Raw genomic sequence first — 18,638 nt, 5'->3', positions numbered from 1 at the left:
AATGTATGGAAAAATATTTTTCTCCCCTAAAAGTTTGTGGCTAATACGGTAAATAGATCAGAATTTTTTTTTAATGTTAATTTTTAGTAAAAGATCTACGCAACTAATATATAATTTAAAAAATTAAAACGATTACATTTAGATTTTTATTTATTGTTTTAATTGGTTTTAGCCTTTAAAATGTTGTTTAGCTGATTGGAGAGCTAGCCTGCGCAGCTAGTGGGTCTGTTTTGTGCGTGCCGCCGTTTTACTGCCATGTTACAAACACCATTTGGGAAAAGATATGTAAATAAACATTTACAAAATATTTCTGTGTAAATAACTAATTTCACAACGTATATATATCCGCGGCTTATATTCCGGTATGGCTAATATATCGTAAAATAATTTCCACCTCTAAAATTTAGTGGCTAATACGGGAAATAGATCGGAATTTGTTCGGATTTTTTTTTTTTATGTTAATTTTTAGAAAGAGATCTACGCAACTATTAATACTAATATATAATTTAAAAAATAAAATTTTTAAAAATTTTAATTTTAATTTATTGTTTTAATTAGTTTTACCCTTTAAAATGTTGCTTAGCTGATTGGAGAGCTAGCCTGCGCAGCTAGCGGGTCTGTTTTGTCTGATCCGCCGTTTTACTGCCGTGTTACAGACACCATTTGGGAAAAGGTATGTAAATAAACATTTACAAAATATTTCTGTGTAAATAACTAATTTCACAACGTATATATCCGCGGCTTATATTCCGGTATGGCTAATATATGGAAAAACATGTTTTATCCTTTAAAATTTAGTGGCTTAAATGGTAAATACATCTGAATTTTTTCTGATTATTTTTTTTTTAAATGTAAATTTTTAGTAAGAAATCTACGCAACTCTCAATTCTAATATATAATTAAAACACTTTTTTTTTTTCAATTTAGATTTTTATTTATTGTTTTAATTGGTTTTACCTTTTTAATCATATTTATTTTTATATTGTTTTTATATATATATATATTTATATATATATATTTTTTCAGTCATTAGTGGAGTTAAGGATAATATTTGAATATTGTTTTTAATATTGTTGTGCAGCACTTTGGAAACATTTGTGTTGTTTAAATGTGCTATAGAAATAAAGTGGATTGATACATGAGGCCCCTGATATCGTGATACAGTTTTCAGCCATATCGCCCAGCCCTAGTTTAACTCGCTCGGGGTCCTTCAGGTGATCATTTTGGCGTGACGGGCGGTCTCCACTTACCTGAGCTTGACCGTTCCAGCAGAAGATGGCGGACTGCGACGATCCGTTCTCAAGCGGATGCCCCGAGATCTCGCCGCTGGCGTGACAATGCGCGTGCGTCTCACCTGCGGCGGGGTTCCACTCTCCTCCCGCTGCGTGCGGGTGGGCGAAGGCGGGGTTGGCGCCCACCTGAGGGCCCGGGCCGCGCTCAAACATGCAGCTGCCGGACGCCGGCGTGTGGTGGTGACGGCGAGGCCACGAGGCTGGCGCGTGCGAGTCTGTGTGGTGGAACGTGGAGTTCGCCGCCGTAGGAGGCCAAGTCTGATGAGTCACGTCAGGCGCTTCAAGATGGTGAGAGCGTGCGGAACCCCCCTGGTAAGCGCCCTCGCTCGCGGGCCAGACGTGTCCCAGGGACATGTCTGGATGGTATAGAGGTTCCTGTCCTCGGTCCAAATGTGTCAAAGTCTGCTGTGAAGAGTCCGAAGGCACCGTCAGATCCCCTCCCGTCTCTCTCAAGAGCGCCTCCTCCACGTAGGAGAACACGTCGTTGGCCAGGATGTCATTCAGTTCCCTCTCTTCATTCATCCTCAGGACCGTGCTCTCCCAGTCCCTCAGCTCCCTCTGGTCCACCTCCAGGCCGTCCAGGAAGCCGTCCCCGATGTCCCCCAGGATCTGCTCCAGCGAGTCCAGCATGACCCGCGACGTGAGGTCCCCGACGTCCCGAGGCGAGCGCGCTTGACCCGGCACGCTGAGCAGAGCGCGGCTGTCCAGGAAGGCCATCTCCAGGGGCTGCTGGGGCAGGTCGGGGTCCGGGTCGTCCGGGGCGGGGAAGACGGGGAGCCGGGGGCCGGGATGCTGCGGCTGGGAATAGAGAGAGCGGTCCTGGCGGCGTAAGGAGCCCAGGATGGAGCCGGGGTCCAGGGGGGGCTCTTCTGGGGCGGGGATGGTGAAGGGGTCCAGGTCATAGAGGACTCCTTCTCCCGTGGTCACATTGAAGGGCAGCTGCTGTCTTCTCTTCTGGAAATGTTCCTCTCCTTCTTCATTACTGCGGGGAGAGTCAAAGCATCACTTGTGGACGTGCAGAGTAGAAGGTCCATAATGTTGCCACTGAGGGCCGACAATGAAAAATCAGAAAAGGCTGGGGCCATTTTGATATTTTTAATTTTCAAAACCAATTCAATATTTGTCACTAGTTGTGACGTTGATTTCACCATTGAAATTTGGTCAGTTCCCGACCAAAATTCAATGGTGAAATCAACGTCACAACCTGACATTGATTAAACATCATCAAAAAGCATGTTGTTTCAATGTTGTATTTAGTAGGGTGTCCTAACCATTTCCACTGAGGGCCCACACTATATATATATATATATATACATATATATATATATATATATATATACACACATATATATATATACATATATATACATACAAACATTCATATATATATGTATATATAATATATACATACATTCATATATATATGTATATATAATATATACATACATTCATATATATATATATATATATACACATATACATATATATACATACAAACATTCATATATATATGTATATAAAATATATACAAACATTCATATATATATGTATATATAATATATACATACATTCATATATATATATATATGTATATATAATATATACATACATTCATATATATATATATATATATATATATATATATATATATATATATATATATATATATATACATATATATATATATATGTGTGTGTATATATACCGGTATATATATATATATATATATATATATATATATATATATATATATATACACGCATATATATACTGTATATACATATATACAGGTAAAAGCCAGTAAATTTGAATATTTTGAAAAACTTGATTTATTTCAGTAATTGCATTCAAAAGGTGTAACTTGTACATTATATTTATTCATTGCACACAGACTGATGCATTCAAATGTTTATTTCATTTAATTTTGATGATTTGAAGTGGCAACAAATGAAAATCCAAAATTCCGTGTGTCACAAAATTAGAATATTACTTAAGGCTAATACAAAAAAGGGATATTTAGAAATGTTGGCCAACTGAAAAGTATGAAAATGAAAAATATGAGCATGTACAATACTCAATACTTGGTTGGAGCTCCTTTTGCCTCAATTACTGCGTTAATGCGGCGTGGCATGGAGTCGATGAGTTTCTGGCACTGCTCAGGTGTTATGAGAGCCCAGGTTGCTCTGATAGTGGCCTTCAACTCTTCTGCGTTTTTGGGTCTGGCATTCTGCATCTTCCTTTTCACAATACCCCACAGATTTTCTATGGGGCTAAGGTCAGGGGAGTTGGCGGGCCAATTTAGAACAGAAATACCATGGTCCGTAAACCAGGCACGGGTAGATTTTGCGCTGTGTGCAGGCGCCAAGTCCTGTTGGAACTTGAAATCTCCATCTCCATAGAGCAGGTCAGCAGCAGGAAGCATGAAGTGAAACTTGCTGGTAGACGGCTGCGTTGACCCTGGTTCTCAGGAAACAGAGTGGACCGACACCAGCTGGACTGCTGCTGAGTGGTCCAAAGTCATGTTTTCTGACGAAAGCAAATTTTGCATTTCCTTTGGAAATCGAGGTCCCAGAGTCTGGAGGAAGACAGGAGAGGCACAGGATCCACGTTGCCTGAAGTCTAGTGTAAAGTTTCCACCATCAGTGATGGTTTGGGGTGCCATGTCATCTGCTGGTGTCGGTCCACTCTGTTTCCTGAGATCCAGGGTCAACGCAGCCGTCTACCAGCAAGTTTTAGAGCACTTCATGCTTCCTGCTGCTGACCTGCTCTATGGAGATGGAGATTTCAAGTTCCAACAGGACTTGGCGCCTGCACACAGCGCAAAATCTACCCGTGCCTGGTTTACGGACCATGGTATTTCTGTTCTAAATTGGCCCGCCAACTCCCCTGACCTTAGCCCCATAGAAAATCTGTGGGGTATTGTGAAAAGGAAGATGCAGAATGCCAGACCCAAAAACGCAGAAGAGTTGAAGGCCACTATCAGAGCAACCTGGGCTCTCATAACACCTGAGCAGTGCCAGAAACTCATCGACTCCATGCCACGCCGCATTAACGCAGTAATTGAGGCAAAAGGAGCTCCAACCAAGTATTGAGTATTGTACATGCTCATATTTTTCATTTTCATACTTTTCAGTTGGCCAACATTTCTAAAAATCCCTTTTTTGTATTAGCCTTAAGTAATATTCTAATTTTGTGACACACGGCATTTTGGATTTTCATTTGTTGCCACTTCAAATCATCAAAATTAAATGAAATAAACATTTGAATGCATCAGTCTGTGTGCAATGAATAAATATAATGTACAAGTTACACCTTTTGAATGCAATTACTGAAATAAATCAAGTTTTTCAAAATATTCTAATTTACTGGCTTTTACCTGTATATGTGTGTGTATGTATATATATATATATATATATATATATATATATATATATATATATATATATATACGCATATATATATATATATACACACATTTATATACACATAAATATATACATATATAAATATATATACATTTATATACACATATATATACACATATATATACATTTATATACACATATATACATATATATATACATATATATATACACACATATATATATATATACACACATATATATATACATATATACATATACACACACACACATATATATATATACATATATACATATACACACACACATACATATATATATATATATATATATATATACATATACATATAAATACATACATATATACACACATATATACACATTATATATATATATACATACATATAAATACATTCATATATATATACACATATATACATATATATGTATATATATATATATACACATGTATATATATATATACTCACATATATATATATGTATACATATACATATATATACACACATATATATATATATGTATACATATACATATATATACATAAACATATACTGTATATATACACATACATACATACATACAGATATATACGCTTTATATATATATATGTATATGTATATATATAAAGCGTATATATCTGTATATATATATATATATATATATATATATATATATATATATATATATATATATATATATATACATATAAAGCGTATATATGTGCGGCTAATATATGGAACCATATTTATGCTGTGAACATTTAGTGGGCGTGGCTTATATGCGCGCTCTTTAGTCCAGAAAATACATTTTACGACTACTATCAAACGGTATTGGTATGGACGGTGAAAAAACCATATGGGCCAAGAAGACTTCCTGGTCACAAACTTACGAGAGAGGTTTCTGCCGAGCGATGATGAAGTCGGGCCTCCCGTCCTTGAAGACCACCCTGGCGGAGGCCTGGACCCACAGCCACTGTCTGCTTTTGGTCAGCAGGCGGAAGAAAGTGAAGCCGCTGTCCCCGGTTTTCATCACTGCGGGAGGGAAGGAAGATGCCGTCACCAAATACAAAGATGGAGGAGGAAGCGGGCGACGTACTCCTGACGTGGTTGTCGGCGCAGTACATCATGTCGGCGGCGTGGAGGAACTGATAGCCGGACCCCGGCATGATCAACTCCGTCTCAGAGAAGCCCAACACCAGCTTGCCCCTGACAAGAACAATAGCACATATTGCACTTCATGGCTGCATCCAGGGCTTTTCAAACTCCGGCTTCTCCTTGGACATGACACTGTTTGTTCACGGAGTTGACCTGTGACTCCATGGTGACACGCCCATGTGGGAACCCTGAAAAGTGCCCACCTGGTGTCCACGGCCATGGGCGCAAAGTCCATGCGGTGTTTGGTCTGGAAAATGAGCGTCTTGGTGCGGATCTCCATGACGGACGGCGTCTGCAGAGGCGTGGCGATGGCGAAGAGAGCCAGCGGGGGATTCCCCTTGTCCGCCACCGCCGCCTCCTTCAGGTACTTCAGGTGGCCGGAGAACTTGAGCGCCTGACCAAGAGCAGGAAGAAGGCAGTGACATTCTGATGCTGGCTTCAGCATAAAAGGGCTAAAAACCCCCAAAAACAATTCACATCCGAAGCACGATTCTAATCTATTCTGATTCTAAATCATTCATCATTTTTTTTTAAAAGATTAAAAAAAGGATAATAATAATAATAATATTATGAAAAAAATATATTAAGAATAAATAAATAAAATAATATAAAATAAAAATTATTTTAAAACATTTTAGACATTAAATTCGCGTATATGTCATATGTCAGCAACTAAAAGAATGTTTTTGTAAACTCTTTTGAAGAAGGTTTTTATTATAATTAGGGCTGGGCGATGACACAATATATATATATATATATATATATATATATATATATATATATATATATATATATATATATATATATATATATATATATATATATATATATACACAAACATATATATATATATATACATATATATATATATATACATATATATATATATACACAAACATATATATATACATACACATGAAGTGCTCTAAAACTTGCTGGTAGACGGCTGCGTTGACCCTGGATCTCAGGAAACAGAGTGGACCGACACCAGCAGATGACATGGCACCCCAAACCATCACCCAACCATGCAAATTTTGCATTTCCTTTGGAATTCGAGGTCCCAGAGTCTGGAGGAAGACAGGAGAGGCACAGGATCCACGTTGCCTGAAGTCTAGTGTAAAGTTTCCACCATCAGTGATGGTTTGGGGTGCCATGTCATCTGCTGGTGTCGGTCCACTCTGTTTCCTGAGATCCAGGGTCAACGCAGCCGTCTACCAGCAAGTTTTAGAGCACTTCATGCTTCCTGCTGCTGACCTGCTCTATGGAGATGGAGATTTCAAGTTCCAACAGGACTTGGCGCCTGCACACAGCGCAAAATCTACCCGTGCCTGGTTTACGGACCATGGTATTTCTGTTCTAAATTGGCCCGCCAACTCCCCTTACCTTAGCCCCATAGAAAATCTGTGGGGTATTGTGAAAAGGAAGATGCAGAATGCCAGACCCAAAAACGCAGAAGAGTTGAAGGCCACTATCAGAGCAACCTGGGCTCTCATAACACCTGAGCAGTGCCAGAAACTCATCGACTCCATGCCACGCCGCATTAACGCAGTAATTGAGGCAAAAGGAGCTCCAACCAAGTATTGAGTATTGTACATGCTCATATTTTTCATTTTCATACTTTTCAGTTGGCCAACATTTCTAAAAATCCCTTTTTTGTATTAGCCTTACACAATATTCTAATTTTGTGACACACGGAATTTTGGATTTTCATTTGTTGCCACTTCAAATCATCAAAATTAAATGAAATAAACATTTGAATGCATCAGTCTGTGTGCAATGAATAAATATAATGTACAAGTTACACCTTTTGAATGCAATTACTGAAATAAATCTAGTTTTTCAAAATATTCTAATTTACTGGCTTTTACTTGTATATATATATACACACACACACATACATGCATATATATATATATATATATATATATATATATATATATATATATATATATATATATATATATATATATATATATATGTATACATGTATATATATATATATATATATATATATATATATATATATATATGTATACATGTATATATATATATATATATATATATATATATATATATATATATATATATATATATGTATACATGTAATATATATATATATATATATATATATATATATATATATATGTATACATGTAATATATATATATATATATATATATATATATATATATATATATATATATATATATATATATATTACATGTATAATGTACAAGTTACACCTTTTGAATGCAATTACTGAAATAAATCTAGTTTTTCAAAATATTCTAATTTACTGGCTTTTACTTGTATATATATATACACACACACACATACATGCATATATATATATATATATATATATATATATATATATATATATATATATATATATATATATATATATATGTATACATGTATATATATATATATATATATATATATATATATATATATATATATATATATGTATACATGTATATATATATATATATATATATATATATATATATATATATATATATATATGTATACATGTAATATATATATATATATATATATATATATATATATATGTATACATGTAATATATATATATATATATATATATATATATATATATATATATATATATATATACATATGTATATATACATATACATATAGGGTTGTACCGATACCAATATTTTGGTACCGGTACCAAAATGTATTTCGATACTTTTCTAAATAAAGGGGCCCACAAACAATGACATTATGGGCTTTATTTTAAATTATAAATAAAAAATGTTAGTGTACATGAAACATTAGTTTATTATTGTAATTTAGTCCTTAAATAAAATAGTGAACATACTAGACAACTTGTCTTTTAGTAGTAAGTAAACAAACAAAGACCCCTAATTAGTCTGCTGACGTATGCAGTAACATATTGTGTCATTTATACACCTATTATTTTGTACACATTATGAGGGACAAACTGTAAAAATGGATCATTAATCTACTTGTTCATTTACTGTTAACATCTGTTTTAACATGTTCTATCTACACTTCTGTTCAAATGTAATAATCACTTATTCTTCTCTTCTTTGATACTTGACATTGGTTTTGGATGATACCACACATTTAGGTATCGATGCGATACCAAGTAGCTTAAAGGATCATACATTGGTCATATTCAAAGTCCTCATGTGTCCAGGGACGTACTTACTGACTTTATAAACATAATATGAATTTTTTTAAAAAAGGAAAAAAGATTTTGTGACAATACAAATCATAGTATTATCGACTAGATACGCTTCTGTACTTGGTATCATTACAGTGGTCAAATCAAAGTCACAACCTGACATTGAATAAACGTTGTTAAAAAGCATGTTGTTTCAGCGTTGTATTTGTGTGGTAGAATACTGGTTGGGAAATGACCAGAGGTGGGACCAAGTCATTGTTTTGCAAGTCACAAGTAAGTCTCAAGTCTTTGCCCTCAAGTCCGAGTCAAGTCCCGAGTCAAGACAGGCAAGCCCCGAGTCAAGTCCAAAGTCAAGACTGGAAAGTCTCAAGTCAAGTCCTAAGTACTGCATTTTGAGTTTCGAGTCCTTTCAAGTCCTTTTAACCACAGACTAATATATTAACACAGATTGTGTATGCTTTTCAAACGCTGTATTTATTTATTAAAACAAGTGCATTTTAAAAATTGCAGGAAAGAAAATTGTGCTGACATTGCACTTTATAATAGCACTATTAACCAGTCATTTTAAACATTAACTCATTCCTTTACAGAACAAACACATTGAAAAATAAAGTGCAAATGTACTTATTTGTACAAAAGTGTTAACATTGAAAAAACATGACATATACGTGAACATAACAAAAAAGTTGTACTTTTTATATGTCAGGGCCCTATGCTGCATTGCATTTGCAAAAGACCAAATTAGCCAAGAGTCTGTCAGTCATTTGTGCACGATGGGGGCGTAGTATGATGCCACCATGGCTGAAAACTCGCTCCACTGGAGCACTGGAGGCAGGCACTGCCAAGACTCTCATGGCCACTCGGAACAGTGAAGGAAGAGTCTTCATGTTCAATGCCCAGAACAAAAGGGGGGAGAGAGTTGTTTTGGGTTGGTGCACTACTTGTAAGTGTATCTTGTGTTTTTTATGTTGATTTAATTAAAAAAAGAAAGAAAAAAAAAATTATTTCTTGTGCGGCCCGATACCAATCGATCCACGGACCAGTACCGGGCCGCGGCCCGGTGGTTGGGGACCACTGAGGTAAACAACCAACAGTATGTCAGAAAGCTAGCTAAAACGGTACACATATTCATAATATAGTATACATTTTAACTGACCTTTATTTTACTATTTTTGTCTTTTTTTAGGTGGCTAAAATACGCGGTGCTGCTGACCGCCGTCTAACGTTACGTGTGATGTATTGACTAACGTAACCCTGCTTAAAAAAAATCACTGAACAAAAAGTATGAATAAGGTAGTGAACTGCAACAGATTCCCGTGTTTGCAATAACGTTATAACGTTAGCAGTGAGTTTACAGCCTCACTGATTTAACTACACAGCAAATAAAAGTCACGTTACTTAGCCAATAAACGTTATCTTACATTCAAAACTTACCGTTCTTTGTGCAACTTCAAATGCCGGACAAAGTTGGAAGTTGTTGCCTCTCCATCAGTAATTTTCGAACCGCATGTGTTGCATACTGCAAACCGTTTTGTGTTGACCACCTCGTAATTTTTATACCCAAACAAAATTATTTTAGGTATCATTTTTTGTTCACCGGCGTGTGGTTTGGACATGTCTTCTCCGTTGGTTGTCCTGCAATTTGATTGGATGAATGCTGTGTGATGAAAACAAAGTAGATCTAATTTGATTGGCTGTTGTACTGAGAGCACACCAGCTGACACACGCAACGCTGATAGACAAGTACACAATGAAAAATACGGAGCGCTCCCGAATAACTTTTTCATCTTTGGGTTTTGGGGAAAGTAGCAAGTCATGTCAAGTCATGTCAATTCAAAAGGCTCAAGTCCAAGTGAAGTCACAAGTCATTGATGTTAAAGTCGAAGTCGAGTTGCAAGTCTTTTTACATTTTGTCAAGTCGAGTCTAAAGTCATCAAATTCATGACTCGAGTCTGACTCGAGTCCAAGTCATGTGACTCGAGTCCACACCTCTGGAAATGACCAAAATTAAATGCTCAAATCAACGTCTTAGAACCCAACATTGACTAAACGTTGTCAAAAAGCATGTTGTTTCAACATCAGCTTTGAGTTGCTCAACATCAGGACTTAACTCAACAAGTTCTCAACGTCTCCTTCCTGCTGGGTTATGAATCCATCTAGAATCGGGATAAGTAAGAATTGCGATTCGGGTGTGAATGGATTTGTTTGTACAAACAAACCTCCCTAATGATTATCATGATTATATCTAATAATACACTATATTGCCAAAAGTATTTGGCCACCCATCCAAATGATCAGTATCACTTGGCCCGGCCACAGGCGTAAAAAAAAAAAGGACTTATGGAAACTGTTTCTACAAACATTTGTGAAAGAATGGGCCGCTCTCAGTGATTTCCAGCGTGGAACTGTCACAGGATGCCACCTGTGCAACAAATCCAGTTGTGAAATGTCCTCGCTCCTAAATATTCCAAAGTCAACTGTCGGCTTTATTATAAGAAAATGGAAAAGTTTGGGAACAACAGCAACTCAGCGGATGCTGAAGCGCACTGTGCAGAAAGTCTCTGCACAGTCAGTTGCTACAGAGCTCCAACCCTTCCAATTAGCCCACGTACAGTACGCAGAGAGCTTCATGGAATGGGTTTCCATGGCCGGGCAGCTGCATCTAAGCCATACATCACCAAGTCCAATGCAAAGCGTGGGATGCAGTGGTGTAAAGCACGTCGCCACTGGACTCTAGAGCAGTGGAGACGCCTTCCCTGGACTGATGAATCACACTTTTCCATCTGGCAATCTGATGGACCAGTCTGGGTTTGGAGGTTGCCAGGAGAACGCTACATTTTGCACTGCAGTGGGAAATTTGGTGGAGGAGGAATTATGGTATGGGGTTGTTTTTCAGGAGTTGGGCTTGGCCCCTCAGTTCCAGTGAAAGGAACTTTGAATGCTCCAGGATAATAATAATAATAATAACTGAAATTTATATAGCGCTTTTCTAAGTACCCAAAGTCGCTTTTACATCTAGAACCCATCAATCATTCACACCTGGTGGTGGTAAGCTACTTTCATAGCCACAGCTGCCCTGGGGTTGACTGACAGAAGCGTGGCTGCAATTTGCGCCAACGGCCCCTCCGACCACCACCTATCATTCATCATTCAATTCACCGGTGTGAGTGGCACCGGGGGCAAAGGGTGAAGTGTCCTGCCCAAGGACACAACGGCAGCGATTTTTTTGGATGGTAAGAGGCGGGGAGCGAACCTGCAACCCTCAGGTTTCTGGCACGGTTGCTCTACCCACTACGCCATGCCGCCCATGGATACCAAAACATTTTGGACAATTCCATGCTCCCAACCTTGTGGGAACAGTTTGGAGCGGGCCCCTTCCTCTTCCAACATGACTGTGCACCATTGCACAAAGCAAGGTTCATAAAGACATGGATGACAGAGTCTGGTGTGGATGAACTTGACTGGCCTGCACAGAGTCCTGACCTGAACCCCATAGAACACCTTTGGGATGAATTAGAACGGACACTGAGGGCCAGGCTTTCTCCACCAACATCAGTATGTGACCTCACCAATGCGCTTTTGGAAGAATGGTGGAAAATTCCTATAAACACACTCCGCAACCTTGTGGACAGCCTTTCCAGGGTTAGGAATGGGATGTCATATGTGAGTCAAGGCAGGTGGCCAAATACTTTTGGGAATATATTGTATATTGCCAGGTATTGGCAACCGTCGCCCCAAGAATGGGATGGAATGCTCTAAGGCAGCGTAACGTCAACTGAAAAAGTGAAAGTAGTTATTTGTGTCACCAAGAATCCAGACGTGTTGTCCAGGAGGCAGCGAAGGCGACAGCAGAAACTTCTCTCCAGGAAGAAGGAGTCGTCCATGGGCAACATCGGAGCTGCATGACACAGTTTCAACATGAACAAACATCCTTTCCATCAGACTTTAGCGCACCTTGACACTCACTGGCGTCGCCCAGTTGGACCCCGGGCTGCAGCTGGCAGCTGAACAGTTCTCGGTCGTCAACGTGGACCAGGTCCAAGATGCTCTGCTGCACCACGTCGGACTGAGAGAGAAGAAGTACGCGTGAGAGACGGAAACGTGTCACACAATAGCATCCTGCGAGATGAAGTTAGCGTGTGTGCTCGAGAAGAAGTCGGAAATAAATAAATACAAATAAAAAGATCCAAAACCTGATGGAAGCCCAGGAAGTCCTGGATGGTGGACGAGGTGTAGAAGATGGTGCCGTCTCTCGTCACCACCAAGACGAAGCCGCTGAGCGACTGGCGGGGGGAAAAAAGACGACAATCGTTGCAAGGACAAAGCTCAAGACTAGGGGTCCCTAAACTAAGACCCGCGGGCCGGATCCGGCCCCCCAGCATCCAAAATCTGGCCCACAGGAAGTCCCAAGTTAAAAAAAAAAAAGTTTTTTTATTTTTATTTTTTTTAATCTTTCCTTTCTAATCCATTTTCTACCGCTTGTTACTCTTGGTGTCTCTGAGCCGCTCAGGCAAATCATATTGTCTAAAAAGGAATTTTCCCATCGATAACGTGACAATGTTAAATATTGATGAACATCAATTGAGTTAGTTAATTAATGTTAAATGACAAAACGGATTATAAAGACAATGTATACATACATACATACATATATATATGTATGTGTGGGAAAAAATCACAAGACTATTTCATCACAAGACTATTTCATCTCTACAGGCCTGTTTCATGAGGGGGGGTACCCTCCTGACGATTGAGGGTACCCCCCCCTCATGAAACAGGCCTGTAGAGATGAAATAGTCTTGTGATTTTTTCCCACACATACATATATTGCGCTCTACTACGGTATCGAGCACTATTTTTTGGATAACCTTATTAAGACATACATACATATATATATATATATATATATATATATATACACATATATACATACACACATATATATATATATATATATATATATATATATATATACACACACACATTAACGGCCGATAAATGCTTTAAAATGTAATATCGGAAATGATTGGTATCGTTTTTTTTTTATTATCGATATAGTTTTTTTGTTTTTTTTTATTAAATCAACATAAAAAACACAAGATACACTTACAATTAGTGCACCAACCCAAAAAACCTCCCTCCCCCATTTACACTCATTCACACAAAAGGGTTGTTTCTTTCTGTTATTAATATTCTGGTAGGTTCCTACATTATATATCAATATATATCAATACAGTCTGCAAGGGATACAGTCCGTAAGCACACATGATTGTGCGTGCTGCTGGTCCACTAATAGTACTAACCTTTAACACTTCATTTGACTCATTTTCATTAATTACTAGTTTCTATGTAACTGTTTCTATATTGTTTTACTTTCTTTTTTATTCAAGAAAATGTTTTTAATTTATTTATTTATTTATTTTTATTTTTTTAAAGGACCTTATCTTCACCATACCTGGTTGTCCAAATTAGGCATAATAATGTGTTAATTCCACGACTGTATATATCAGTATCGGTTGCTATCGGTATCGGTAATTAAGAGTTGGACAATATCGGAATATCGGATATCGGCAAAAAGCCATTATCGGACATCCCTAACATATATACTGTATATACATACACACACACCCACACACACACGCACACACACATTTATATATACCGGTATATATGCATACACATATATACACATATACAGTATATATACACATATATACATACAGTACATATACATACATATATATATATATATATATATATATATATATATATATATATATATATATATATATATATATATATATATATATAAATATATATACATGTATATATATAAATATATATATATGCATATATAAATATACATATATATAAATATACATATATATATATATATATAAATATACATATATATATATATATAAATATACATATATATACACACACAGGTAAAAGCCAGTAAATTAGAATATTTGGAAAAACTTGATTTATTTCAGTAATTGCATTCAAAAGGTGTAACTTGTACATTATATTTATTCATTGCACACAGACTGATGCATTCAAATGTTTATTTCATTTAATTTTGATGATTTGAAGTGGCAACAAATGAAAATCCAAAATTCCGTGTGTCACAAAATTAGAATATTACTTAAGGCTAATACAAAAAAGGGATTTTTAGAAATGTTGGCCAACTGAAAAGTATGAAAATGAAAAATATGAGCATGTACAATACTCAATACTTGGTTGGAGCTCCTTTTGCCTCAATTACTGCGTTAATGCGGCGTGGCATGGAGTCGATGAGTTTCTGGCACTGCTCAGGTGTTATGAGAGCCCAGGTTGCTCTGATAGTGGCCTTCAACTCTTCTGCGTTTTTGGGTCTGGCATTCTGCATCTTCCTTTTCACAATACCCCACAGATTTTCTATGGGGCTAAAGGTCAGGGGAGTTGGCGGGCCAATTTAGAACAGAAATACCATGGTCCGTAAACCAGGCACGGGTAGATTTTGCGCTGTGTGCAGGCGCCAAGTCCTGTTGGAACTTGAAATCTCCATCTCCATAGAGCAGGTCAGCAGCAGGAAGCATGAAGTGCTCTAAAACTTGCTGGTAGACGGCTGCGTTGACCCTGGATCTCAGGAAACAGAGTGGACCGACACCAGCAGATGACATGGCACCCCAAACCATCACTGATGGTGGAAACTTTACACTAGACTTCAGGCAACGTGGATCCTGTGCCTCTCCTGTCTTCCTCCAGACTCTGGGACCTCGATTTCCAAAGGAAATGCAAAATTTGCATGGTTGGGTGATGGTTTGGGGTGCCATGTCATCTGCTGGTGTCGGTCCACTCTGTTTCCTGAGATCCAGGGTCAACGCAGCCGTCTACCAGCAAGTTTTAGAGCACTTCATGCTTCCTGCTGCTGACCTGCTCTATGGAGATGGAGATTTCAAGTTCCAACAGGACTTGGCGCCTGCACACAGCGCAAAATCTACCCGTGCCTGGTTTACGGACCATGGTATTTCTGTTCTAAATTGGCCCGCCAACTCCCCTGACCTTAGCCCCATAGAAAATCTGTGGGGTATTGTGAAAAGGAAGATGCAGAATGCCAGACCCAAAAACGCAGAAGAGTTGAAGGCCACTATCAGAGCAACCTGGGCTCTCACAACACCTGAGCAGTGCCAGAAACTCATCGACTCCATGCCACGCCGCATTAACGCAGTAATTGAGGCGAAAGGAGCTCCAACCAAGTATTGAGTATTGTACATGCTCATATTTTTCATTTTCATACTTTTCAGTTGGCCAACATTTCTAAAAATCCCTTTTTTGTATTAGCCTTAAGTAATATTCTAATTTTGTGACACACGGAATTTTGGATTTTCATTTGTTGCCACTTCAAATCATCAAAATTAAATGAAATAAACATTTGAATGCATCAGTCTGTGTGCAATGAATAAATATAATGTACAAGTTACACCTTTTGAATTCAATTACTGAAATAAATCAAGTTTTTCAAAATATTCTAATTTACTGGCTTTTACCTGTATATAAATATACATATATATACATATACATATATATATACATATATATATATAAATATACATATATATACATATATATATAAATAAATATACACATATATAAATATACATACATACATACATACACATATATATGTATATATATATATATATATATATATATATATATATATATACAGCCTGGCCCCCGGCCCGAGTCAAAAAGTTTGGGGGACCCCTGCTCAAGACCCTCTCTCCCCGGGTACCTTCAGGAGGAACTCGCCCTCCGAGAACCTGACGCCATCCAGGGTCACCGCTCGGTCGTCCGGAGGGCGCGCGGCGCTTTTGCTGTGGAGTCCCTCTGAAGAGAAAAGAACGACAACAATGATCATAGGCACAAACTAAACGGCGTCGGTGCCAAGGAGGAGCCGGAGCTCGAAAACACTTTTGTCGTTATAGCACGGTTTGAACACTTGGCCTTCCCGAGGCAACTGGATAAGTGTGTTCAGGACTACAAACTACCGTACATTTTTTTCCCCTACACTCTGCACCATGCGGCCTATAAAACGGTGCGGTTAAATGATGGGACTTTTCTCCGACAAAATTAGTAGGACAAAACGGTGCTCGCCAAATACTCTCACCAGTGAAGCATGTTTGATATAAAGAGTGGGGTTTCTAACAATTAGGAAGATTTGTGTCATGTTTGTCCTCCTACAGAAAACATATTAAAACAACAAATATATTTTTCTCTCATTTTCCATTTTTATACATTTTTGAAAAAGCTCACTAAAGAGCCACATGTAGTTGCCGACCCCCGTCCTAGGGGGCCTTCTAATATTACGTATGTATCGCGTGTGTGCTATAATGTGCTTAGCTGCTGTGTAGCTGCCAGTAGCCTTAAATGTTTACCTTTAGTAAATAACCTGACAAAATCGTGGAAAAGACCAACTTTGTGTGCTTATTAGGGTTCTACGGTATACCGGTACTACTAGAGTACCGCGATACTAATTAATTATATTCGGTACTATGCCGGCTCTAAAAAGTACCGGTCCCATACACCCCCCCCCCCCCCCCCCCCCCCCCGTCGTGTCATTGCTGGTTTTACGAGCAGAGGAGCATGTTCGGCAGCGCACACACACGGAGTACTTACAAGCAGACACAGTGTGTAGACAGAAAAGGGAGAATAGACGCAGTTTGGTGTCGCAGTCGGCAGTGTTTTAGCTACTTCTAAATCACTAATCCTCGCCTCCATGGCCACAAATAAAGTACATTTCTTACAAGTAGCATTATCACTGGAGGACGAGGACTAGCTAAACATGCTTCACTACACACCGTAGGAGGCGTCACAATGTAAACAAACGCCATGGGTGGATCTACACCTGACATCCACTGTAATACCAAGTACAGGAGCGTATCTAGTCGATACTACTATGATTACATCGATATTTTTTAGCATCACAAAATCTTCTTTCGTTTTTTTTAAATTCATATTATGTTTATAAAGTCAGTAAATACGTCCCTGCACACATGAGGACTTTGAATATGAGCAATGTATGATCCTGTAACTACTTGGTATCGGATCCATACCTAAATGTGTGGTATCATCCAAAACTAATGTCAAGTATCAAAGAAGAGAAGAATAAGTGATTATTACATTTGAACCGAAGTGTAGATAGAATAAAACAGAAAATAAGCAGATATTAACAGTAAATGAACAAGTGGATTAATAATAATTTTTTACAGTTTGTCCCTCATAATGTGTAGAAAATAATAGGTGTATAAATGACACAATATGTTACTGCATAAGACTAATTAGGAGTCTTTGTTTGTTTACTTACTACTAAAAGACAAGTCAGTGTTTCCCACAGGACAGGCATCTATTTGTGGTGGTGTGGTCGGCGGGCGAGTGGGGGGGGGGGGGGGATGGGGGGGGATGACCAAGAAGAACGCGGAGTTGGAATATAATTACAACATTTTATGTACATATTTATATACAGATTTGAACAATTAGTGATTCACTGAAATATATTTATTAATTGTGGTTCTTACAAAAAATATATCTTATAAAATATAAAAGCTAAAATGTCTCTTA

At 37.7% G+C, this 18,638-nt stretch overlaps 1 protein-coding gene across 1 annotated transcript in view; it reads right to left on the bottom strand.

The window, feature by feature from the left end:
• Positions 1-554: 554 nt before the first annotated feature.
• LOC133610217 (aryl hydrocarbon receptor-like) overlaps positions 555-18,638 on the bottom strand; it is a 55,534-nt gene continuing 37,450 nt past the window's right edge. Inside the window, exons 3-10 of the mRNA XM_061966338.1 lie at positions 16,813-16,907; positions 13,226-13,315; positions 12,999-13,098; positions 12,839-12,930; positions 6,055-6,245; positions 5,793-5,902; positions 5,587-5,728; positions 555-2,274 (exon numbers count right to left, since the gene is read on the bottom strand). Of these exons, the coding sequence (XP_061822322.1) occupies positions 1,065-2,274; positions 5,587-5,728; positions 5,793-5,902; positions 6,055-6,245; positions 12,839-12,930; positions 12,999-13,098; positions 13,226-13,315; positions 16,813-16,907 (2,030 nt within the window). The 3' untranslated portion in view covers positions 555-1,064. The remainder of the gene's footprint in view (positions 2,275-5,586; positions 5,729-5,792; positions 5,903-6,054; positions 6,246-12,838; positions 12,931-12,998; positions 13,099-13,225; positions 13,316-16,812; positions 16,908-18,638) is intronic.

The sequence above is a fragment of the Nerophis lumbriciformis genome, linkage group LG11 (assembly GCF_033978685.3).
Source record: "Nerophis lumbriciformis linkage group LG11, RoL_Nlum_v2.1, whole genome shotgun sequence".
Taxonomy (NCBI): domain Eukaryota; kingdom Metazoa; phylum Chordata; class Actinopteri; order Syngnathiformes; family Syngnathidae; genus Nerophis; species Nerophis lumbriciformis.
Note: the sequence above shows the minus strand (reverse complement) of the source record. Positions and strands in the feature narration are given on the sequence as shown.